This window comes from Lissotriton vulgaris, chromosome 3_1 (assembly GCF_964263255.1).
Source record: "Lissotriton vulgaris chromosome 3_1, aLisVul1.2, whole genome shotgun sequence".
Classification (NCBI taxonomy): domain Eukaryota; kingdom Metazoa; phylum Chordata; class Amphibia; order Caudata; family Salamandridae; genus Lissotriton; species Lissotriton vulgaris.
This window is the reverse complement of record NC_141689.1, coordinates 318,389,399-318,415,425: the sequence shown is the minus strand read 5'-3', so window position 1 is coordinate 318,415,425 and position 26,027 is coordinate 318,389,399. Positions and strand designations below refer to the sequence as shown.

The 26,027-nt window shown below is 44.1% G+C and overlaps 1 protein-coding gene across 4 annotated transcripts in view; it reads right to left on the bottom strand.

Annotated features, from left to right (window-relative positions):
- Positions 1–26,027, bottom strand: part of RAI14 (retinoic acid induced 14) — a 430,174-nt gene that overhangs the window by 65,097 nt on the left and 339,050 nt on the right. For all 4 annotated transcript variants that reach the window (XM_086960508.1, XM_086960510.1, XM_086960512.1 and 1 more), the window contains one exon: positions 10,070–10,098. In XM_086960508.1, coding sequence (XP_086816634.1) covers positions 10,070–10,098 — 29 coding nt within the window. The remainder of the gene's footprint in view (positions 1–10,069; positions 10,099–26,027) is intronic.

Below are 26,027 nucleotides of genomic sequence, written 5' to 3'. Positions count from 1 at the left end.
AGCTATGTTTTATTGCCTTGGTTATAGATCTATTCCATGGTTATCGAGATAATTTTTTCATATTATATCTATTAATGCTAGTGCATTATTTCAACTTGAATAATGTTGCTTTTGTCGTAGGAAGAGAGGCCAGTAGTGGACGATTTACCAGCATTCTTTACACTGATAAAACCTATTTCAAAACGTACTGAGCCTGAGGCAGATATTTGCAATATGTGGACTGTATAAAGCTTTAAAAGCAATAACTTGTCCCATTTCCTAAAAACACAAGCTTTGAAAGTTTCTAATTGCTGATAAGTTTGAGATTGATAAACAGGATATTAATTAAATGCTATGCGGATGATTCCCACTTCTATCTCTGAGCACTTCCAGATCCCCTGTGTCCCCGTCTTGTGAAGAATCCTAGCGCCGGGACGCTCCAGTTGGAGTGGGATGTGCGCTTTATAAGCCTAATAACATAACATTTTCACTTTGAACCACTAAGGCTGTCCTTGGGGCAGTATTCACAAACAGTGAAAGTTCCCCGTTTCAAAGTTAGTAAAAATAATGGTGGTTTTCAGAAGGCAAGGATGCTCTTACATACATTTGAAATGCCCCTAGTGCAGTTGTTAAGCTGACTAGAGATAGCCTGCTAATCTACAGACAATATAAACAAATCGAGATAAAACTTGCAATCTGTATAGAATCCTTCAGCAGAATTTGATGTTTTTTTTTATTCATTACCTTCTGCGACCCTACTAGTTCTTCAGTTACTTTTTGTAAACAGAGTGATAAAATGAAAACTGAAAAGTGGTATTTCTATCATTCCTTTCATAGTAATTTCAACAGATTGTTGAGGCATGGCATAACCAGAATCATACGGTTAGAACCGAATATGCCCAATTCTAAATCGAAGACTTAAATATAGAAATACTTCAAGGTACCGAAAAATAGACTTCCAAGAGTTTCCCTTCTGTAGTGCTACATAAATATTGACGGCTGTCAGTTTAGCCTCATTGACCATTTGCAGCGCATCCCTACTTCTCTTGCCCAAATCTTTAAAAACACTCAACTGTGAATGGGCAGGCCTCGCCCATCCACTTGGAAGTAAATAAAAATAAATCCTGAACCATCCTAGTTGCTCGTCTGGGCTGACAGGTGTCACCTATGTCACCTATGTCACCTCCGCTCCCCCAGTCCATCCTGCCCAGTTGGCCTAAGAAATTGTCCTGCTCTGGGAGCAGTTTGCACACCTCATTAAATCCAAGCACTGGCAGGGGCAGCTACTGGCAGGCATTGCACATAGGCATCTAGAAGTTTCAGAGAGGGTAAAGGTGACTTTCTAAAAGTTTATTGGACCTTTAATAAGTATTAGAAATTGTAAAATGAACCATTTCTCTAGCTTTTCCCAAACCGAGATAGAAAAATTAGTTAATTAATCTGTACTCTAGTTTTTCTCCTAGGATAGCCAGAGCTTTCCACTGTAAAAATGCTCAACTTTCAGAGTTTCTGGAGACATTTAAGCCATTACATTCTTCTAAATCTGGCTTCCCTCCACGACACAGTACTGAGACAGAGCTCCTGGAAACAGCAGACTCTATTAAGTTAATCCCGGATCAGATCCACAACACAGCCTTGATTCTATTAGATCTCTTGGTGGCATTTGAAAGTGTTTCTTATTAAATCCTTTTGCAACGCCTATTGGCTTTCGTGGTATGAGGCTTGGCCTGAAGTTGGTCCAGCTTGTTTTTGAATCGTGGAGAGCAAGCAGTTTGGATGAACCCTTACACCTCAGACACTAAGATACACAACTAGGCTGTTCCTCAATGGTCCTCACTGACCCCGACATTGTTGAACATTTATATGTACCCTCTAGTCGTATTGGTGGAATCATTCGGCATTAAAATCATTTCATAGGAAATGCCTCTCCTGCTATCCTACAGGGGTGGATCTGAAAAAGCTACGGTGGTGTGTTCAGTCTGCATGAGGGCAGTTAGGAGTTGAATGAGAACAAACAAGTTACTGTGGACCCTAGACAAAACAGCAGGGTTTTTACTTGGTTTAGACCTGATGTCTCAGTGGATGGAGAGTTGGCCAAGGGAGATTCCGGCATCCCTCACTCTGCCCTCAACAGAGGTGGCCAAAATCCTGGCATTCATTTTGATTCCCATTTTTCTTTTATGTTTCAGGTCTTTTCTGTGGTAAGATCCTGCTTCGGTATGATGAAAGCTTTAAAGAAGTTTCAAGCTTATCTCCCATGAGAGCCTCAGAGATCAGTTGTTCAGGCTCCGGTCGACTCCCGACTGGGACGGGACTGTGCCAATGTGCTTTACCTGAGCCTTCCAGATTACCTTCTTCAGCATCTGCAAGTTGTGTAGAACACGGAGGCGCGGCTCTTATTCAAGCTTTCGAGTGGACTTCCACTTCCTTGCATCTGAGAGAGCTATATTGGTTGTCTGTCAGAGAAAGAATTTTGATTGAAAATCTGGTTTAGTTCATCAAGCATTGTATGGCACGGGTCTGCAGTACCTGACGACCCGCCTGCAGCACTACTGTCCAATCAGAGTGCTGCTCTCAAGCGATGCACGTTTTAAGATGATGAACAGAGGTGGCCCTTGTGTACAGTCCCGGCCATCACAGGCCTGGAATCTTCTTTTTAATCTCCAGGACACGCAGGACGAAAGTATTTCCGGAAAATGTTACAAACACACTAGGTTATTAAAGTCTTTACTGTGCAAAGTTCCTAGTGGCACATAAAAGTGTAACAGAAACTAGTATAATTGGCTGCCATCTGGCCATCCGAAACGGTTTTCAAACCATCAAACCAGGGTGCAGAGATTTTATAAAAGTCAGAGAAGAGTTTACAGTGAAACTGAAATTAAAGGATACTCCGGCATCCCCTTGTTTTACCTCTTGCCCCAGTTTGCTAATTACTAAATAGTCTGTTGAGAAGAGTCAATTGTGAATTAACCTTGAATCTTCAATACATGCGGCTTTGGCCTAATACATTTTGTTCAAGGAAAATCTGCAAGAAATTGCCACAACATTTCAGCTGAATTGATAGAGACTAGAGAGGTCACTTTGAAACTCCATCCAATAAAGAGGAATGAGATGCTGTTGGTGTCAAAATCAAGTTCTTCAGTTCTTCTTGTGAAGAATCAGACTGGTTTTTAGACAATAAGGTCTTCAGCAGTACTTGTCATATGCTGGTCACTGAATGCACCTGAGTAACTTACTTTCCTCGACTACCTCGGAAAAGATAGCAAAGTGTCAGTTGTTAGTCACATTGCCCCAAACCCTTCTTTATTATTCTGGTGATGTGGGGACTTGAAGACAAATTAACCCCTAAATACTTAGGACGTCCATATTAACTGAATATGCAATAAAAAGGCAAAACATCGATACTTCTTTAACAATCCATACCCTGAAACCAATGTATAAACGCACAGATATTTTATGGTTTTAAAAGTGACATATAATTTGGAGAAATCCTATCCGATGCCGCAATTTCTAGCAAGGGTGACATTAATGAAATGAGAATCTGCACGCTGATAACCGAGTGTAAGGTCTTCAGGTTCAAAGAGTGCTTACTATGAGTTAATTCAGAAATCCGATGGAACAAATGGTGGATGATGCATAATGCATTTTGTTATAGGCACAAATACCCCTACTGCTAAGATAAGCAGGCTCCATTTTCACTGGGCACATGCAAGTCATACTCTCAGAAAGCTTGGGTGACTCAGGAAATTTGTCCTTTCTGGGTTTAATTTTTATAATCAACCAGCTTTATTCCATTTAGTTTTACTGTTACTTTCAATTGATTCTGATGTTTCTTGAAACATAGGATAAAGCACATTTTATTTATTAAGTACTTGTAGATTTCGCTAGCGCTCTGTCAGTCAGTGGTATATCTGTGCTGAGCAGATGTACCCATTGCCAGATAGCAATGGTTCTGTTTAAACTTCCTTGACTGGACCGGGCATGAGGAACAAAGAAGCAATTGCCCAAGTACATTTAGACCACCAGACAAGATTAGTAAACATTAGATAAACACATTTTCACAAAATTTGAATAGCTAAAAGGGTGAAACAGGAAATTAATAATTACCAGGTCATCTGAAAGGATTGTTAATAAAGCACACAACTGATCATCTGGAATCATAAAATGGCTTTCAAGTAATAGGGTGGTGTAATATTCAGCCTATTATTTTGCAGTTTTGAGTTTGTTCTTGATAGGTTCAGACTGGGTATATTTCTGATAGCAAGTGATAGGGAGTTCCAAAGTCTTGGGGCTGCTCCTTAACACCTTAGCTGCTTCGAACGTTCAGCACCCAGTGCTGAACGTTCGAATAACGAGCGCTGGCCGTCTGCCAACGGTCGTGCGCAGCACTGGGGAGGTAGCGCTTGTGACGACCGTTGGCCGACGGCAGCGCTTAAGGGGTTAAAAGAAGGCAGTGTGCACATAGATGTATCCATCAATCTGGGCTTGGGGAGGCGCCTGTCACCAAATGTGATTCAACATGTTTGAGGTTGATGGTCAAGATTCCATGTGTACCGGTGATGGAAGAAGTCAGGAAGAGTGAAGGATGCCTTGAATGAAGTTTGCTAGTGCAGAGGCCTGAATCTACTTGAAAGGAGAGGTGGAAGATGCCAGATATGTGGGCTTTGCACTGGGCCAGACTCCACAGGGAATATTATAGGGCTAGGGTATTAGCGAGGTTCCACTGAGTGGGCACAATCTCACACTTTAGAGTCTGCAATGATGGACAGGACTGACCCAAATTAGGGAAGAACTGGATCCAGCCAGGAGAGCAGGGTTGCCTTGAGGTTCTGAAAGGATTAACACTTACTCACTATAATGCCCAACCACTTTAAAGGCCTTTCATCTCACCCCTTGGCAGGATGTAGGGGGAGGAAGAGGGTATGTAAACCCTCACCACCTTGCTGGAACTCACATTGCGATTCCAGAAAGGCGGTGCAAATGTCTGGTGTAGAATTGTAATTGCAGAGACATTATCATCGATAGTGTTACTCGGTGCCTGACTGAAAAAGGCAAGCAACTGGAAGAGGAAGGCCTCTCTGGCATGTCGGAGTAACTGGAGGCGTATGACATTTGTCTATGTGGAGATCATGACCACAATTTGCTTGGTTGGTCGTGAAAAAATAAACATGGCTACCATACAGTGACACCTCCACGGCTACCTGGTATGCCTGATTGGATGAAGAGATTGATGGAAACAGTATTATGATATGTCGGTAGGAAAGGGAGTGCCTGGCTAGGAACATTCAAGGAAAGGAAAGACTAAAAATATATCTTCTATTTAAATGCAAAAGCAAAGTGAACTTGATAGGATCTCTTGTAATGAAAGGAGCCAGTAAATGGTCTCCTTTACTGGGATGCGGGTGGGCTCCGCCTCAGAGGTACTACAGCTAGAGAGGTGAGCAAAAGATTAATTATCAGATGGCTTTATGTCACCAAGCCATATGTTTTCAGACTTGAGCTTTTGCTCAAGAAACGTTTGGATCATGGTAGCCCCAGTCTTGGTTGAATCCAATAAAACAAACTAAGTTGTTAAAGGAAAGCGTAGGTGCCCAGGTGACATTGAGTTGTAGGGTAATCTTAGGTAGGAGAGTGCAAAGCTTGAGGGTGGATAACATTGCTTCAATAAAGTAACAAACCCCTTTACAAATTATGTTCTATGCTACAAAAGGGTGTATCTTTACTGCAACAGTTTGTCAGTCCATACCACTTCATCCTGCTGATCTGCTTACACTTAATTGCCCACTGCTGGATTTTCAAAGGTGAAACACATCTATGCAGTGTGATGATTTTCATGATTTACCAGGTGCATTGCTGAAAACACGATCTATGAATTGATATTCCTTGGCCCCCTCACCAAACTATATTTAAAGTAGCGCTGTCCATAGACGGACAGACCCACATCGCGTCCCTATAGGCAGATGACGCGCTAGTGTACATGCGTCAGCCAACGGAGGCAATCCCAGCCCTGCTAACCGTCCTAGATGATTTCGGTGTAGTGTCTGGACTGGTCACTAATCCCGCTACATCGATCACGTTCCCGCTGGCGGGGTTGGCGGGACATGAAGAGGCTGCACTCCCACAGATAGTACTAACGTGGAAGAGTGACCATTTCCGCTATTCGGAAATGCTGAGAGCCCACTCCCCTGAAGCCCAATATGGCCTGAATACAGGGAGAATCCTAGACAACTTGGAGTCCATACTCTTCTGGAACCCATTGCCGCTGTCCGTCATGGGGCGGGGGTAGCACTGGCAAAGATGGTCTTGCTTCCTAGATGTTTATACACCCTCCAGAACTCATTTTGCCGCATCCTGAATGACACCTTCACTACTTTAAATTGTTACTGGTCCTGCTAGCTTAGGCGGGCAAGCAGAGCAGAGTTAGGCTTGACCTTCTCAAGCTGGACATGGCCTTGGGCTCCCTGACTTGTGTCTATTTTACATTGCAGGGCTCCTCCAGTATACAGCACAGTGGTGCGCAGAGGGCTCGAACAGACTGCTGGCCGGTTGGTGTCCGGAAGCAGAGCTCTCCAGGTATTTGATGATGGGAGCCAAGACCCCCACGAATTTCCCATTCATAGTGAAACAAGTAGCCTGGGCCTGGGAACAGGTGGTGACCCTAGTGCTGCGAAAAGCTCCCTATGTGCGCGCGCTTCCACTGGAATAGCTTCTGGGATACCACCAGAAACAATCCGTAAAATGTGGCCAGCATGAGTGCAGGAGGCTGCACCAGGGCTGGAGATTTTTATCTTAATGACTCATTTTTATCCTTTGAGGATGCCAGGGAGCATTATGGGATACCAGAGGGCCACTTCCTCCAATATACAAAGATAACTGGCACGTTTCGGGAAATATGGGCTACATTCCCGATATAGACGGAGGAATTAAGCACTCTGTGTATGATTTTGGACCCGGGCTCCTTCCGAGGATTAATATCCAGGCTGTACAAGCTCCTAAAAACCCACTGCAGAATGGACATGATGAAGACACGGAGGAGGTAGGAGAAGACATGCCCACGCCCTTAACGGACGTGGAGTGGAAGTGCACTGTGGCGCTGGTTCAGGATGTCTCGAGAAACGCCCAGTTTAAGCTTACGCAGTTCAATGATCTACACCGCACTTACCTGGCAACCGCACGCTTGGCGACACATGACCCAACACATTCGCCTACATGCTCAAGATGTGGCTTCTTGCCAGCTCATTTTATTCACGTAACTTGGGACTGCCCCATGCTCGGCCCCTACTGGAGCGTAGTGTAGGACACTCTACGTAGAAGAACAAAGCTCTTAATTGAAGCCTCCATTAAAGGATGCCTCTTGGGAGTACTCCTGACTCCCAAGGCCACAACTCGTATGCAGCATAAATTTGCCATGCTTGGGCTGCCACTTGCGAAACGCCGCGTAGCCATTCATTGCCCTGAAGAAATGAAGGGCTGACCTGCGGGAATGGGGGGTTGCGGAGGAGCGTCGACTCAGTTTGCACGGATGAGACCGCGGACAGGGACTTGGAAACCTGGAGCATTATGATTGACCCCATGCTGGGAGCAAACCACGAAGATGGGACCAGCGCTAGCCCCTATGGGGAAAACACAGGGCCACATATACAACACAGCTTGCTACCAGAGACCCCACCTCCTCACCTGCGCCCCCGCCTCTGCCTCTCCCTGTAAGCTTAAAGTGGTAACAATGCTAGGACTTCACCCGTATAGGGAGGGTACCCAAGGCGACACACATACACCCACGCCCCGGTCCAATAAGCCCTCGGGCTCCTGCTGGGATGCCCCCAAAGAAACTGGGCCCTCATTGCCAGTCCACCTTAGGAACTTAACCCCCCACACAAGCTCCCAACTTCGCCCGCATAGATGTACCCACTATTGGGCAAAGGAGTCAGAGACACAAGATGCTGCACCAAACTAAAGCCTAGCCTACACACTGAAGAATGCCACACTACTGCAACATCGGGAGGGTCGCCCATTCCGCCAGGAGCTGTCAAATAGCAATAATGTGGGATATTAAAGGTCCCTAGAAAACTGTACCAGCAATATGGCCTAGGTTACATTGTAAATTTAATTCCTTTGTGGCACCTCCTAAAGTTTGCGCTCCTTCGAGCTTGGAACGGCGTAAAGCTACTGTTTACAGTTGGGCAACAACATACCGCATTGATGCTTGTAATACTTGGGATGCTGTATATTGATCATCCCATGCATACTACCAATAAAAAAACTGGAAAAAAAAGTAGCGGTGTCCAACACAGGTTTAGGGAAGCCAGATCCAGGCCATATTTAATGATAAATCTTGACTATATAAATGTGTTTTATTTAAAGTTGGTGTATGTAAATTCACCTTATGTCAATATCCTCAAACTGCCATTGATTCGGCCTTTCTGATCCCAAATTGGCCACCACAAATTAAGACCGACACACAGGACCATTCTTTGTAAGAAATATTTGCAGGGGTATACACAAGCCCAACACCACACACCACCCACTGCTATGTTTGACTTCTAATGTTAATGTTATTTGTGATTAAGCCATGCATGGTAAATCTGTTTTCTCTCAGTCCAGTGACCACTATACTTTCCTGCTGGAGCTACATACTATATTAGGAGGAAGGGGTCCCAGTGAAAGTGGGAGACATATAATACACTTCACAAGAATAAATCTAAAGCAATGATTGGATCCACAGAGTTTTATTCAATATGGGATCCAGTGTCATTAGTACACGTAGCAAAGCAAACAGTCAACTGTATTCATGGTCATACAGTGCCCCAGGAAGCAGAAGGAAGTGATCGTGAGGAGGTAGGGGAGTGGTGGGATGGCGTGACAGTAAAATCAACAGTACAAAGATATTTTTCGTGCTATGAATCACATAGCAGTGGGTGCCACAAGCTTATGGCCACATTAAGTATAAACATAGATCGGCCGCCCGCGTACGGAGCTCGTGAACTAATGCTACCGACTTGACTGTGGATTAATTCCCCGCGCAATTGGCTTTACTGAATATTGATTACCGGCTCTATGCCATGTTTCGATGCTGACTAAGACCTTCCCTTAATCTCAGTACCTACAAGACCACATTGCACATTGCAAACTACGGACCATGTGGTCCCCTGCCCCTTCCTTGGTCCTGGTCCTTGGTCCTGGTCCTTGGTCCTGATGAAGACCCCGCAGCAAGGTTAAATCTTCCTGCAATCTCAGAGGGTCGAAACGTCGACGGCTTTTTTCAATTACGGCAACCACATAAGCGAAAAATTGCATTTATATTGTATTATGTGTTGTATGCCTGTTTATACTTAATGTGGCCATAAGCTTGTGGCACCCACTGCTATGTGATTCACAGCACGAAAAATATCTTTGTACTGTTGATTTTACTGTCACGCCATCCCACCACTCCCCTACCTCCTCACGATCACTTCCTTCTCCTTCCTGGGGCACTGTATGACCATGAATACAGTTGACTGTTTGCTTTGCTACGTGTACTAATGACACTGGATCCCATATTGAATAAAACTCTGTGGATCCAATCATTGCTTTAGATTTATTCTTGTGAAGTGTATTATATGTCTCCCACTTTCACTGGGACCCCTTCCTCCTAATATATATTGAACCCAGGTCCCTGTGATTCCATTGGGTAACCCCCTTGTATACTAAGGAGCTACATACTAGCTTACCATGGATCATTGTTGAGGGGAACGTATGAAAGAAAGGAACTGTGCTTCATGTCCATTAAGCTTCCTAAGTAGAGTAAAGGAGTCTGGTCTTCCTGCTGTGTTTGATACAATCATTTACACCAGTTAAAGGGTGGAAAAGCTGCACTTCCCAGGCCAATAAGTCTTGCAGCTTCATCTGAGTTCACTTTTTTTATGAATTCGGAATTGGCACACAATTTACTGTGACAACGCTTTTTGAATTTACTCAATTACATGTATACTCATTTTTTTTTTTTTTAATGATCTCAATATTATCATTGTGCAACTTGATAGAAAGCTGACCAGTTGAATCCACCAAAAGCACCAAGTGCAATAACTTATAGGGTTATAAGAAATTAAAGTACCTGCTTTGTCTTAGTTGGGGTCTTTGTGTCTGTGTGGGAAAGAAAAACCTTACATTATTACAAAGCATGAGTGTGATTTGTCTTTTACATGCAATACAGACAGGTATTGGGAAAACAGTCAACAAATGTTTCGTACATCAAACTGTATTTCTCCACTTTCCGTCACTGTTTAGATGAACATGTTATTTTTACTAAGTGTGTGTGAAATAAAAATCATATATTTAGTAATTTAGATAATCTTTCAGAAGTTGATGCTGGTAGCGCTTCTTACGAGTGGTGCTACACTGGTGTTGCTTCATATTACAAAGCTGCACATCAGTGATCCCAACAAGCAGTGCTGAATAAGTAAAAAGTTACTTACCCAGTAAAGATCGGTTTGTAGCGTGTAGTGCTTTAGATGTAAATGCTCTGCATGCTCCTGCTTCTGGTGTTGGGCTCCTATGTTTGCAAGTTGTTTTTCTTCGAAGAAGTCTTTTGAGTTATGGGATGCACTGTGACTTCTCCCTTTGTGGACAATGCTCATGCACCCGACTCCATGTCAAATTGTTTTTCAAACAACGAGTAAGTGTATGGATGGATTAGCAAGTAAAAGTACCATTGTGACATGCATTTTGTGAACAGTGGCAGCTGGTAACCCCCGAGAGTGATCGGGCAGGCAAATGGGTGGTAGATGGGTGCAATCACGTACAATCAATCAATGAGCATTTGTTTAGAGCAGAACTGCCACCCTCGGGGTATCTTGGTGCTCTAAACGTTATGTCTCCCTTGAGGAGCCAGGACAGAAACGAGCAGAAAGAGGAAAAATGAAGATCAGAAACGAGCAGAAAGAGGAAAAATGAAGGCCAGAAACTAGCAGAAAGAAAAAAATTATGAGAAACAACAGGCAAAATAAAGGTCAGAAACGAGAAGAGGCTAAATAAAGGTCAGAAATGAGCAGAAAGAGGAAAAATAAAGGTCAGCAATGACAAGAATGAGGCAAAAAAGGTCAGAAACGAGAAGAAAGAGGCAAAATAAAGGTCAGAAGCAAGCAGACCAGAGGCAAAAGAACAGGAAGAACGAGCAGGGAGAGTACTTAACCATTCCACTGACTCTCATCCTCTGGTCCTCTGCTTCAGTCCCTCGGTGTTGGAAGCTTCAAGTAGTTGAATTCTCTGCACCAATTCAGACACTGCTCTCATGCTGTTGATAATGTTCAGCAGCATGAAAGCTTGCTATGATTGGCTGGACGGGCTGCCTCAATGCTTTTATAGGCACTGTGTGCAGTGGAGAGGTTAACATAGCGCATGTCAGGCTGGCCATCGCAATATAACAGGCCAAAGTGATATGCACAGTGTAAACGGCTGGAGTGATCACCACTCCCCTGGTGCCAGTCAGTAGCAGTGGCCCTGCCTCCAAACCAATTTACTACCATTCTTTTTTTCACCTTTGCAGGTTCTGGCTTCAGTGGGGCGATGCTCCTCTGCCCTAATGGAGGGTCCGCCGCTGATTGTGAGTGTAATAAAGTAGACAACAAGAGGAGAGATCTTCAGTCGACAAAGGCTCGCGGGAGAAGGGTGGGTGCATGTGAATCTACAACACTACATGCTATGAGCAGATGCTTAGTGGTTAGCATTTTCAGTTTGTAGCAGGTGTGGCTGTAGATACACTTGTTCTGCACAGACTGTAAAGCAATACCCTTTAAAGGTAGTGGCTAGCCTGTCGATAGAGCACATGTCTGGAACAAAGTTCTGTCTGTCTAACAATAGCCTGCTGACAGGCTGGAAGAATATTTGGTGAACGTGTTTGGGTTGACCAGGTAACCGCATTACATACATCTCCTAGCAAGATGTCACCCAAAACATAATTTGCTATCCACCTACCTATGAATGCTTTTGAGATGAGTATGAAAAGCTTTCTCTGCTACAGAGTCTAAATGTGAAAAGAAGACTGGGAGCTTTATAGTCTGACTGGTGTGAAAGGGAGATACTACCTTGGGGAGGAACTTAGGATTAGTTTTGAGAACAACCTGTCCCTGTGAACCTAAATGAAAGGCTATAGCAGGGTAAGTGCCTGCAGCTCACTGATGCTTCTGATGGAAGATATGGCTACGAGGAAGTGAAGAACTGTAAAGGGCAAGCGTGGAGAGGTAAGAAGGGGGGACGCATGAGTCAGGTGAGCAAAACCTTATTGTTCCAAGCAGGACTGAGAGGGGCCCAGTGGGTGTGATACCCATTAGGCCCTATATGAATGCCTGTATGACAAGGTTCCTAAACAGGGAGGAATGCACCCTGATTTGCATGTAGGTGGCCATAGCAGTGAGGTGCCATATGGAGCTCCAGGGAAGACCTGACTTTTTGAGGTGCAAGAGGTAGCACAACATGTCCTAGAAGCTAGGCTTCAAAGGGTCCAGTTGCTTGGGGATGGAGTAGCGGATAAATCTTTTTCATGTTGTAGCACAGATGCTCGTGTAGGACGAATGCAGGCTTTGCAGAAGATAGATATGCACTCTTGCGGGAGATTAAGACAGCTAAACTCTACTACAATGGGTGCCGGGCTGAGCTGTCAGTGCTACCTGATCCAGCCAAGGCTCTGTGTGTGAAAAGATCTGGCCTGTTGGGGAGTTTCTCACTGGGGCTGATAAACATTTTGAGTAGTTTGGAGGCCCAAGGCTGTCTGAATCAAGTGGGAGCCACCAGGATGAGTGTGTGAGGATTTACCACGTCTTTCTTAGAAAATATAAAAGGAGTGGCAGAGAAGGCAAAGCACAGGCAAATATCCCTGACCAGTTCATTCATATGGCATTGCCCATGGACTGTAGTAGTGGTCGAAATCTGTCTATTTTATGTTGTCATGAATTTGTTGAGCAGTTTGGTGACATTTTTGTCCACAGAGGGAAGGTATTCTGTCAGGATGTATATGCTGTGGCGCATGTCCCAGCGCCAGATCTGTTGCACTAAACAGTTGGGGAGAATGCGTAAGTCCTTGCTTCTGGAGGTAGTACATGGCGGGCATGTTGTCAGTTTTGATGAGGACCACTTTGTCTAGAATGGACTGAAAGAAGGCTTTGAGAGCTAGGCATGTGGCCAGGAGTTCGATGTAGTTGTTGTGGCACACCTGGCATTAGGGGCAACCACTCCCCCTGTACCGTCATGGCATCTACATGTGTCCCTGGCCTGAGAGCGATGTTCTTGTGGTAACATTCACCTACGGTCTGTAAAGGGCCTGCCCCGCAACAAGTTGTTGCTTTCCCCCCCTGCAGAGAGTGATGGGTGCTGGCCACGAGGAGCTGGGCATGGGGACCTCTTTAACTTCTTTATTTATTTTATAAGAATCTTCAGACATTTTGGGATTTCTACAGCATCAGATGTTTACACCATGCCTAGTCTATCAAACCTTCAGCTAGGAAACATGATCTTTGACTTCATATTGGATATAGAAAAATAATAGGAGTACTTCTATTCTGATATGAGAGCAGAAAATGACAAACTCTTTAAGAAGACACATTTTCTAGCAGAAGGGCCTTTCGCTCACACCAATGCAGGCAGAGTTCATGTCAAGACTTGAGATATTTACCTCGAATACAAAGATAACTTCATAGTCAATAGATGGAGTCCTGTTACCTCTTGTAGAGATGGGATTTCTAGGTCATCTTAAGAAGTGTCTGAATACATTTCCAGCTGCTGCTGCTGAAGCCAGTGTGGACTGCATGTGCTGTTTCAATGACAGTCAATTTGAAAAGGCTGTCTGTAAGTAGGGAACTGGGTTGACTTTCTCCTGGTAGCTGTGGGCGAGTATAAAGATTGTCTCCATTATTTATTTGCTCCAAGGCGAAGTCTTGTGAAAGTTTCCGAATGTTACTTTTCAGTTTGTATTGCAGCAGAATGTTTAAATGAATTTTAACTGAAGCGGAAGGGCACACTTGTGTTCTTGCCAACTAGGAGGAGAGCAGAATTGGGACCGGGAACCCATTTACAACAGGGACATAGCAGGAGAGCAATGCACAGACCATTAGTGTATGGACTAAAAAGAAATGGGGCCAGTAGGCATCCTTGTTCAACCCCGCAGTTTGTTTGAAACAGCAGTGTAGACCCCCCAAGTTAAGCCAAACTGGAACTGTGCAGCAGTTTTTTTGTATACCCTAATTAAGGTAATAAGTACATTCTTTTCTATTTCCATGTTGACCAACTTCTGGGTCATATTTTTGTCATGTTTACAAACTGACAGACTGTTGAAAAGTCCAAGTGTGCCGCATGCTGATCCTACCTCCTACCAGTGTGGAATCTGTGCACTAGGTGGAGCAAAATAACCATTTCTGGTCCACTGCAAAATTGGAAGAAAGATCCTTGTAAAGGTGGCATTATTTCATTGTTCATGACTCAGTGGTTTAATTCTTTCGAGACAAACTGAGAGAAGACTTTGCAATCAAGGTAAATTAGAATACTTTAACTTCTGCTGCAGAACAATTTTTAATAAATGGCGCAAAAGTGATGTTTATACTTCAGGAGGAAAAGCAAGTACAGGCTGCAAAGCTTAACTTGAGAATGGAGATGCAGCAGTTGGTTAAATGAAAAAAATACATCTTTATAAGGCAGCAGGGCATTGCCTGTGGTTGGAGCAGGGGCTGGTTTGTGGACAGTATGGACGACTAGGGAGTTGGGAGGAATATGGCCTCTGATGAATACCTGGTCACTTCGGGAGGGTTTATACTGTTTCTCCATCAAGGGTGTTACTACCCGTGCCTTGCCGAGCTCTTTGAATCTCTCAGGGGCATGTTTAAGCATACCACTGAGCATGGAAGGGAGCAGAACGATCTGCTCAATTTTAGAGAATGTCTCCACAAGGAACTCCTGTGAAAGGTGGTTGCCAGTTAGATACTGTAGTATTGTCAGAGGGAGGGGTGAGGTCTGGCTTTCCCGCGGGATCAACATCATAGACGTCCCAAGGGTCATCTGTAGTCCCTGGCTCAAAGGGGTTGTTAAACTTGTCAACAGTGATAAGGCGGATGCCCGGGTTCCAGAAATAATGTGGAGGCCCCAGTCAGGTGACTCCGTAGGGCAATAGTGATAAAGGAAGAGGTAATGGAGGTGGAGTGTGTAGTTCCGTAGTTTGAGGGTCTGAGGGTTCGGTGGTTCCGAACCGTTCAATAAAGGTCGTCGGAAATAGACGATTTTGGTGTCAGCGGACCGCAAATCACGAGTGCGGTGTCTACGAGTATTTTCGCATCAATCGATCAATGAGAACACCACATATTTAGGGATTTTGTTTGAACCTTCGGGTTCCATTTTGTGAACGGCAGCCATTTTGTGTGGTTGCCCTCACATAGGCCGATGACTGCGGCCGAACGAGTCCTTGGGACACGTACACCTTAGCTGACTTCTGAATGACCTGGCCGAACTGACTCCCTTGCCCGAGGCTGACCTCGCTGAGCCAGTTCCTTGTTAAGCAGCTGGTCAGATAAAGATCAAAGAGCAGGACATGCCGAAGTTTACAGTACACTGCACCCACCTTTCTATCTTGCTCCTAATCTGTTTCTGCTCCTTCCTTTACGACATAATCACTGATTTGGGTTTAGGTTTTATGATGGGTTTGTCCGGCCTGATCGAACAGGAAAGTTGGAATTTGCTTGGTCATTTCTGGTGGGCTGGACAACGTAAAATGGTATTGTCGTCATGCGCTACTTTTGAAATGTCACGATCTGATTGGTCAGTTTGTATGTAACCAATGCTACTTTGGAATGTGATTTTTTGGAATAAAAGACCATGCTCCGCTCATTGATTTTTGTGCAGACTCTAGCGAACCACCCGTGTTGTGCTTCGTAGATCTCTGTTCCTGGTTGCAGCCAATAAACTTTGGTCTTTGACGTCATCAAGAAGCGTCCCGTGTCTCTGTTTGCCAAGGCAGGGGAACTCGAAGGCATCGGGCGTTTTCCCTGGCGCCGCTGGGTTCTAAAAACCTGGTCCTTCAAGTGTGCAGTGGAGGGCTGATGCCCTTGTCTCTGTCTTATGGAAATCAGGAGGTGTCATGTTCAGACAAGGTGCTTTCCGCTTTGTTTAGCTGTTTGATGGTGTTTTTAATGTTATTTTCTTGTAGTAATTTCCTAACCCACAGATAAGTGGCCTCCTCTTCTCCTCTTTTCTACATTGACCACTGCAATATTTGATCTGCTACTAACAATGAGAGTAGCTGGAAAATGGCCCACCTACTCATCTTCCTACATTTTTGATCTCCATATTCAACTTTTGCTAGCCTAAATCCATTGTGATGCATCTTCAGAACTAGCAATGATAGTTTCCATTAGGTGAAGTCTACTACACATCCCACTTTTTGCAAGTTGATCATTCTTCTTAAATAATATTTAAATGTTTAGGCCTTCTTGAATTGGTTTACCTTGTGGGACAGGGACTCTTTAAATCCTTCTTGAATCTGACTCATTGTGTATTCACAACCATGTAATCTGTGTTTTATACTTTTTGGAAGTTTTCCTCATAACGAGTTAGAAGACAAACCCCAATTCACAAGGTACTCCTATCAGCTTTTGATTTGATGTTACCTACTTAGGGCCCTATTCACAAAGGTAAATTTACATGCTGCAGATTTCCTCACTTGTAAATTTACTCTTGCTCCAAGAATTAACTTTACACTATTTTTCTGTTCATCATTTCAGAGTGTGAAGTAACTCCTAGGTGCAGACATGCATGTTTCTATCCACTGGTAGAGCCTCCCAGAAACAGAGTTATGAGTGTAAATTTGCTACTCATAACTTTTCACACTTGGTGGCAGGTCTCTACCACCACAGCAGAGATCTCCCTATGGTAACGGATAGGAAAATGTATTAAAGTTTATTAATAAATAAATGTTTAAATTATTGCTATAGAGTATTTTTGTAAAATAATTGGATTCATTTATTTTAATTCTAGAATAACATATGAAGTTACTACCACATTTACTTAACAATATTAAATAATTAATTGTTTAAAATATACTGAATGTTAACATTTTAATGTTTATGCAGTATGTATCAAAATTCATGTACAGAATTTATTTTAAATAATATTCTAACAAAAGATTTAAAGTTTATAACAAATGAAATATAACCAACTATTTTTGAAATAATAAAACACATACTTAATACACACACACACTTGTGTACATATGTATATGTTACAGTCAAAGTGTGAAATCCCTGTATTGTATAGAATGCCTAGGTAATGTATAGAATGCCTGATGGTTTTCAGCAAACTATGAAATACAAGTTTTTTTTGTGAAAATGTTACACACTTTTCCTAGGCATTCTATACAATTCCTAGGCATTATACAGAATGACCAGTACCATTTACGCAAAGTGTTAAAAGGGCACAAGATGAGATTCCTAGGCATTATATAGAATGACCAGTACCATTTACGCAAAGTGTTAAAAGGGCATAAGATGAGAAGCCTTTATTAATTAATACGCATTTGAAACTGAAAGAACAAAACTACGAAATAAAGCACAGGATATTCTTACCGGAAAACAATGAAAGCAGAACTGAGATTGAAGTACTTGCTACACTAAGAAATGCCGGAGTAACACATGGAATTGTACTCACTTTTATTCTTCACACAAAAACACCTTATATTTTGGCACTTTGATCTTGTACATACATTTCACGACTTAAAGAAGAATGCGAACAGAATATTGTTACCGGTGAAACACAAAGCAGAACTGGCATGACGTACTTGTTGCAGCAGTGAAGGCTAGAGTGACATTTTGAATTGCACTTAATTTTCTTTTTCACACAAAGGCACCTCATAATTTGGCATTTCGTCTTGCGCATACACCGAACGAATCCTTGGCCGCTTCCTGTGGACTGAGAAGTAGCTACAGATCGGAGAGGTATTTCGTGGTCAGGAAAGTCTTCAATTCTCATTAAGTTCTTTGGACATAGAGTTGAGTTTGAATTTAAAATATTTCTTGAGCGCACGTACACCGAGCGGTTTCATGGCGCTATAGAAGTGCTACAGATCCTGGGGGGCAGAAGAAACGGGGGCGCCTAAGGTGCAATTAGGAAGGGAAAGCTTGGGTGAAGAGAAAGGTTTTGAGTGCCTTGCGAAAAAGAGAGTACTGGGTACAGGATCTCAAGTGATCCGGGAGGGAGTTCCAAAAAGTGGGACCGATTGTGGAAAATTTGGAGCCGCCCCATTTTTTTCTTCTGAAACGGGGAACTACGAGAAGTTGTTGGGTAGAAGAGCGCAGCTCCCTTGAAGGGACATAAGGGTGAATTTCGGATGTGATAAAGGCAGGGGCTGACCCAGATCGGGTATTAAAAATAATGAAGCCTAGCTTGAACAGGGCTCGTTCTGGTATAGGGAGATAGTGTAAGGACTTAAGAAGAGGAGTGACGTGGTGAGATTTGGGTAGATTGAAGACCAGGCGAGCCGCCTAGTTTTGAACCAACTGAAGGAGTCTCGCGATGTACGCAGGCATGCCACTATAAAGGGCATTTCCATAGTCCAGCCGGGAAATAACCATCGCCAGGACTATGAGTTTGAGTGCGGAGAAAGAGAAAAAGCGAGAGACTTTACGGATGGTACGGAGGGAAAGGAATGATGAGGAAACAACAGAACTGACTTGAGAATGGAGAGAGAGTTGGTCATTGAGTTTAAAACCTAGGGTTTTTACAGAGGAAGAAGAGGTGGGGGGGAGCCAAGGGAGGAGGGCCAGAAGCGAGAGGACCAGGGACTGGCGCAACCACCCGTCAGCACCAACTCCGTTTTGTCGGGGTTTAGCTTCAGGTGGTTGTGGTTCATCCAGTCTTGGATAAACGTCATAACTGAGTGGAAATTGGATATTGACTGGGGGGGGGGGGAAGAAAGGGAGAAGATAAGCTGGAGGTCATCCGCGTAATTGTAGACGTAGACCTCCAGCTGTTGAAGGGCAAAAATAAGAGGGGAGATGTAAAGATTAAATAATAGAGGGGAAAGGGAAGAGCCCTGGGGTACCCCGCAATGAACTGCCCGGAAATCCGCAGAGTAGTCACCCAGTTGCACTGCTTGAGAACGGTCGTGCAGGAAGGAGGACAACCAGACCAAGGCCGAGCCCTAGATTCCCGCCGCTCTGACACGGGAAAGTAGGATGGTATGATCAACCGTGTCAAAAGCGGCGGAGAGATCAAGGAGGACCAAGGCCTGGTCCTCCTTGATACGCCAGATCACAAATAGAGTGAATTGTGATCTGGCGTAGAGTTGCTTCAAGATTCCTTGTGCAGTTCCAGGTCGGTGAAAGCCATCTTCCGTCACGTTTATAACAACTGCCAAGAGATTGCGTGAGTCACCCCGCCCTTTGTCGACGTCGGGAATCGGAACTCGCACAGTGGCAGACAAAGGCACAGGAGGAATTGTTTTGTCAGAATCCCTTTTCATTTTTTGGCCTGAATCTCAAGGTTCGATTTCGATTCCATTTTACTTTGGATACCTTTCTCAATATTGAAGCAAACATAGCACAAAATGCTAACCTCGTAACCTTCTACTTCGCGCCATCGTCTTTAGGAGAATATCCACAGAAGGCATGAACGTTCCGGCCACACTTTCAACATGTATGAGCACCGCTGGTTTCTTTTAAGCAGATGCAACAGATAGCGGAAGAAGGAGGATTTTCGATAACCACGGAAATGGAAGGCTCCTCGATAACCATGGCTTCATCACTGTTTTGGTTTCCTCCATCATGGATTGCATTCTCAGCTATGTCTTCTGCAGGGAGCTGTGCCTCTTGCATTGATTCATCTCGTCTTTCTTCCTGCTGTTGTGTTGTTTGTACGCTCTCTATTATTTTTGAGCTCTTCCTCAGTCTCTACATCTTGTAAAACGTCGTCAGGCAGGGACGACGTCAAGAGACCTACTCTAGCTTTGCAGCTGAAGAGAGCTTCGTATGGTGACCTCTTAATCCCAGAATGAAAAGCTCTGTTCTTCATAAGTTGGACGAACCACAATCCCTCATTCCAGCAGCTAGTTTTTTCATCTTGCATCCAAGCACACAGAATATTTTCAATGTCCTGATTAGCTCTTTCGACACTCCCCTGACTTTGTGAGTGGCGCGGCTTACCATGGACGATCTTCAAGGTGGGCCAATACTCCTTTAGGCTGCTTACCACATTGTTTGCAAATTCCCTGCCGTTATCGGACTGTAGAATCGTTGGAGCAGCAAGCAACGTAAATATGTTGACAAGCTTGTAGTCTACTTCTTACGCTCTCTTTGATTTCAGAGCCCTGGGAACTACAAACTTAGTGAGATGACCTTGGTACACCATTATAAACTTGTACTCTCGGTCCGGATGGGACTGAAAATCGATGAGATCGACCTGACAACGGGAGTTGAATTCAGAAAAAACCATTGGCTTGACCACAACACCTTTTTTAACACCTTTTTGCTCCTTCTGGCAAGGCTCACAAAGGTGAATGTACAGCTCAATATCATGATGGGTAATGTTCTTATACTTGGGTGAAAGTTCTTTCAACATCCTGTCCCGTCCTCCATGACCAACAGCCAATGGGCCTTATGGAGTACGTCAAATAACTCAGAGTCTGTGACGTAAAACTGAATAGCACTAGTACCTTCTTTAACAGAATAGATCAACGTAGTCATATTCTCGACCATCATTACGTCAGTGTTTCACCAGCCAATAGTCCTGTGGTTCCTTCTTAATGGTAGTCTTAGCCTTTTTCACATCGTCCACTAACTTTTGGTAACTGGTTTCGGTTAGGAAAACACATTGTTTAGCAGCATTGGCTCTTACTTGAAATAATTCATCGCAGAACCGTTGTTGCATGTCAGCATGGCGTGATTCCTGTCTTGGCACTACACTCCCTTCCGACATGGTGATGCAAGAACCACGGGAAAGGATGAATGTAGAGCGTCTGTGGAACCTCAGCCGGATGCTATACACGACCTCTGACCCTGCTTGCAGGCAGGTCGCTTCCCACACCACCGCACGGCTGCCACCTGCTCTTTGCCTGGTTACTTGTGCTGTCTCTGCCCCTCACTTGCTGGCAACTTGTGCTGTCTCTGCCCCTCGCTTGCTGATAACTTTTGCTGTCTCTGGGATTAGGTCTATTATATACTTTGCCGGCAGACAATCTGGCAAAGTATTCAATGCCTAGGCAATGTATAAAATATCAATAGTTTCATACTTTGACATTCGATTTTCAGGCATTCTATACATTACCTAGCCATTCTATAGAATGCCGGATTTCACACATTGCCGGGCGGGAATGCAATGGCGGGATTAGGTGTATTATATACTTTGTCAGCAGACAATCCGGCAAAGTACACAATGACTAGGCAATGTATAAAATATCAATAGTTTCATACTTTGACATTCGATTTTCAGGCATTTTCAGGCATTCTATACATTACCTAGGCATTCTATAGAATGCAGGATTTCACACTTTGACTGTAACATGCACACACACACACACACACGTGTGTATTAAATATGTAGGTGTTTATATATATGTACACATACATATATATATTCAAATTAAACAAACCTGTATATATTTATTTTAAAAGTTGAAATAATTGTATTTACCGTAACATGCTCTTCATATGGGCTGTTATAACAAGTCCATGCCCCAATAATTTTCGATGTGGGTGTTTATAGATCTTGTTGGCTGTAGTAACTTTAGAAGCGCAGTTTGTGAATAGTAAAGGGATTACTCGTGTGGGAGGGTATTTTGTATTTGCTTGCTCCTTCCTAAGCCTCTCTTTATTCCTCCCTAAACCAATCCCACTTATGTATTAACTATTGCCCATTTTTCATCCACTCCCCCTATCCCTCCAAGATTTAGTTCTGAACCATAGACCTATGTGTGCAGAGATCTACGCATTTGTAGTGGAAATCTCCATGTGTAAAAGATAGGAGAGGTGGAGGCAAAGATCTCTGCTCGTAGGTTTGTGAACTGTGTTTTGTATTATGTGAGTAGCACTTCTGTAGTACTACTAAAAGTACAACAGAATGCAGTTTGGGAAAAGGGACCTTGGAGTGTCAGAGTTGGTCACTCTGAGTACAGACCTAGTGAGTTCAAGTGTGTCTGTTTGTTAGCTCTAGGCTTCAAGGTTCTCCAGTAAGCCTCACTGTTCTCCTAATCTTCCATGAGTTGTCAGGCTCAGAGCATTATGGCTAGAGATTTGTGATTACCACGGAGGAATAATTGAATTACGATCACTTTTGATTTGCTGCAAGATCATGACTTTTATCTCTTCTAGCACAAGAACAGGTGGTTAAAAAGTTGCCTACAATGACATGCAGGTAAGTTATACCATCCATAAGGACCATCCATAAGTGTTAAGTAAATTGCCAGAACTTGGCATGAGAAGCCTCTTCGTTCCATAACTTTTCTGGAAATGTATGTCCCACAGCTGATCAGCAAGCTACCCTGATTTCCGTCTTAAGCTCTTTGGTAGTGGGTTTTCCAAATTTTAGATACCCACAGAATTTCCTGGGATCCAAAAGCCACATTTTATTGTAAAATTATAATTGCCAATAAGGTAAATTAGCATTTCTCACGACACCATATTTCTGGTGGATTAAGGGTACATTCCAAGATATAATGCCTGTGTTTTTCCATGGAAAGCTGCTATTTGTATTCACCATTGTAAATCATTTGAATTTGGGCAGTGACCGTTAATTCAGTTGTTTGACCACGGACTATGTTTTTGAGCTTTATGAATTTATGATATTTTTCCAGTTTCTCACAGATATTTACCTCTGCAGTGACTAACTCATAATGGTGGAGTCTCCAATGTGGACCTACTTTGTGGACTTCATTACTTTAGGCGTGTGAATTTCACAAAATTCCTTGTCAGTGCAATTGACAGCATGGCGCTTCTTTTGCTGCCTCGGTCTGGACCTTACTGTTTGTGCTGGTTTGGTTAAAACACAAACGGCGATGGAATAAATACTTGCAAATAGTCTAAACCACTGGCAGTTACTGTAGGTAGCATTCTAACCCATCATTATTCACCCACTAGGCCTCTCTAAAAGGCAAATCCTGCAAATCAGGACCTCCTCATGGGCACAGACCACACCGAACTGCCAGGTGAGCCACCCTCTAACAAAGAACACAAGCAACATTATCTCAGTGGATCTTCTTATGGCACTGTAGTGGAAGTTATAAAAAGAAGTTGGTAAACAGAAGAGATTTGGTAAGTCAACTTTTAGAAAGTTCTGAGGTGATATGTTCAGCATGGATGCTTTTAGTAACTTACCTGGCTGTATGATGTGTGGAGACGGTGTCCTGGATATGGGTGCTCAGGCTGAATACAGTGATTTATCAATGAGTAACATCATTTCATCTGTAAAGCCCATAGGGCTGCAGTCATGTTTTATGAACTTGAGGTGAAATGCACGTAGCATTTTCACTAGCTTTGGAATTTCTGTGACATTAGAGTTGTGTTGCGGATGTTGGGTATTGTGAATATGTTTAGTGCTGATTTAGAGTCACTAAGAGTGAAAAGGCTTCTGCAGGGTTTAGGTTGCTGTGATAGTAGCATGAGAAAGTGGGGACAACGGATGTAGTTTTGCTTCTGTTGACATATCACTTGCATGGCTCTTGAAGATGTGTTTGATGCTTGAGAAAATTTGTATGAAATGAAATCAAATGAATGAAATTGTATTTGTATAGCGCATTCTACCCTAAGGCCTCGTAGCGCTTGTGGATTGCTTGAGGATGGCAGAGTGATTAGGGGACATTGCGGAAGAGGTGGGTCTTGAGGAGCCTGCGAAAAGTCAGAATGTTAGGTTCGCTACGCAGAGGGGGGGGGCAAGGAATTCCATAGATTTGAGGCGTTCAGAGAGAAGGAGCAGCCACCCCACTTGGCCCGGCAGACTTTCCTGGTGGTGGCGAGAAAGGCTGAGCTAGACCGGAGGTTTCTTGAGGGTTGGTAAGGTGTAATAAGGGACCGTGAGATGGCTGGACCGGTTTTCCACATGGCTCTGTGGACCAGACACAAGGATTTAAACTGGATTCTGGCCCGGATGGGGAGCCAGTGCAGCGTCCTCAGGGTGGGTTTAGCCGATTGTCTCCGGGGAATTTGGAGCAGAAGGCGGGCTGCGCTGTTCTGTGACACCTGGAGTTTTTGAAGGGTTGACTGTGGGGCACCCAGGTACAGTGCGTTCCCATAATCAAGGCGTGACAAAATTAGGGCCTGTACCATGATCCTTCTGGCATTGAGGGGAAGCAGGGGCAGAGCTTTCCTGAGCATCCTAAGCAGGCCATAGCAGGTAGCTGCTAGCGTAGTGGCCTGGTGGCCGAAACCTAGAGAGCTGTCAAGCCATATGCCGAGGCTCTTAATCTTCTGTTTTGGAATGGGCATTGGGTTCAGACAGGTTTGCCATAGCTGTGATGATAGGGGGAATGGTAGTTTTCCCAAAAACATGAGCTCTGTCTTATTGCTGTTTAGTTTTAAATGGGAGAGTTTCATCCAGTCGGCTACAGCCTCTAGGCAGCTGCCGAGGGAGCAGGATGAGCCCTCTGGGTGGTTCAGGGATACCACTAATTGGGTGTCACAGGCTAAGTTACTATTTGTATTCCAAAAGGTAGAACTACTTCTGCTAATGGTGCCATATAAGTATTAAAAAGTGTGGGGCTCAAGGAGGAGCCTTGGGGAACCCCACAACCGAGCAGCCAGCAGTCAGAGAAGGCATTACCTTCGAACACCTGAAAGACCCGGTCTTTAAGGAATGATTGTAGCCAGGAGAGAGCTGAGTGGGTCAGTCATAGACTTTTTAGCCGGCTCAGCAGGATCTTGTGGTCCACAGTGTCAAAGGCGGCACTGAGGTCCAGCAGGATGATAGCTGCTGAGCCACCCTGGTCCATAAGTCTTCGGGCCTCTTCGGTTACGGCCAGGAGGGCCGTTTCTGTCCCTAGTCGGGGCCAGAAACCTGTTTGAGATATGTGGAGTAAGTTGTTAAGTTCTAGGTATTGAACTAGAACGGAGTTTATGTGTTTCTCTGTTATCTTACTTAGCCAGGGAAGGAGGGATATGGTTCGGTAGTTTGACAGGTTAGTGGGATCCAGGCTAGGTTTTTTCAGCAGGGCCTTTACCTGGGCGCGCTTCCATGCGAGGGGGACCGTGTTCTCAGAAATGGAGGCATTTATAGTGGTCAGGATGACAGGGCTTATGATACTGGCGACTAAAGGAAGGAATCGGGGAGGAGCAGGGTCAAGTGGAGAAGCCGAGGTCCCTCTGGGTATGATTGTTTTCAAGGAGTCCTCATCTAATAAGGGGAATTCTGCGAGGGGACAGCGGGGAGAGGGGGGGAGAGCTCCTAGTGTCGGTCTCAGGCAATGAGTTCAATTTTTTGGTGAAAGAATTCTGTGAGACTGTTGCACAGAGGAAGTGCGTCTTCCTGATTGGGGATTTTTTGGGGTATGGTGATCAGAGATTTGGCTATCCGGAAAATCTCCTTGGGGGAGTTTGCTGCCGCACAAATCTTTCCTTCATAGAAGGAGGCTTGTGCGGTTTTTATTTCTTCCTTATATTTCTTTATTGCCTCTCTGTAGCTAGATTTACTTTCTTCTGTAGTATTCAATCTCCAGCTCCTTTCTAGCTTCCTACAGTTTTGTTTGAGCTCTTTTAGTTTTGTGGAAAACCACGGTGCAGGCCTACGGTTCGATCTTTTATGGGTAGATCTTATGGGGGCTAGCGTGTCTAAAGAGCTTTGAATCCAGAGGTGGAAGTTGATGTTAGCTCTCTCTGGGTCTGGGCTAGGGGGTGGTAGGGCGTTCTCTAAGAGGTTGGACCACTGGCTAGCGGTGAGGTTCAACCATTTCCTGTTGTGTGTCTTAGAGTTGTTCAAGGGGGAAGTGCTGACTGGGATTGTCCAGGTGAGTGGGAATATTGCGTGGTCAGTCCATGGGAGAGGGACAGGAGTATCACTCTGGAGAAGCCGTGAATTACTAAACACGGTGTCCAGAAGATGACCTTATATGTGAGTAGGGG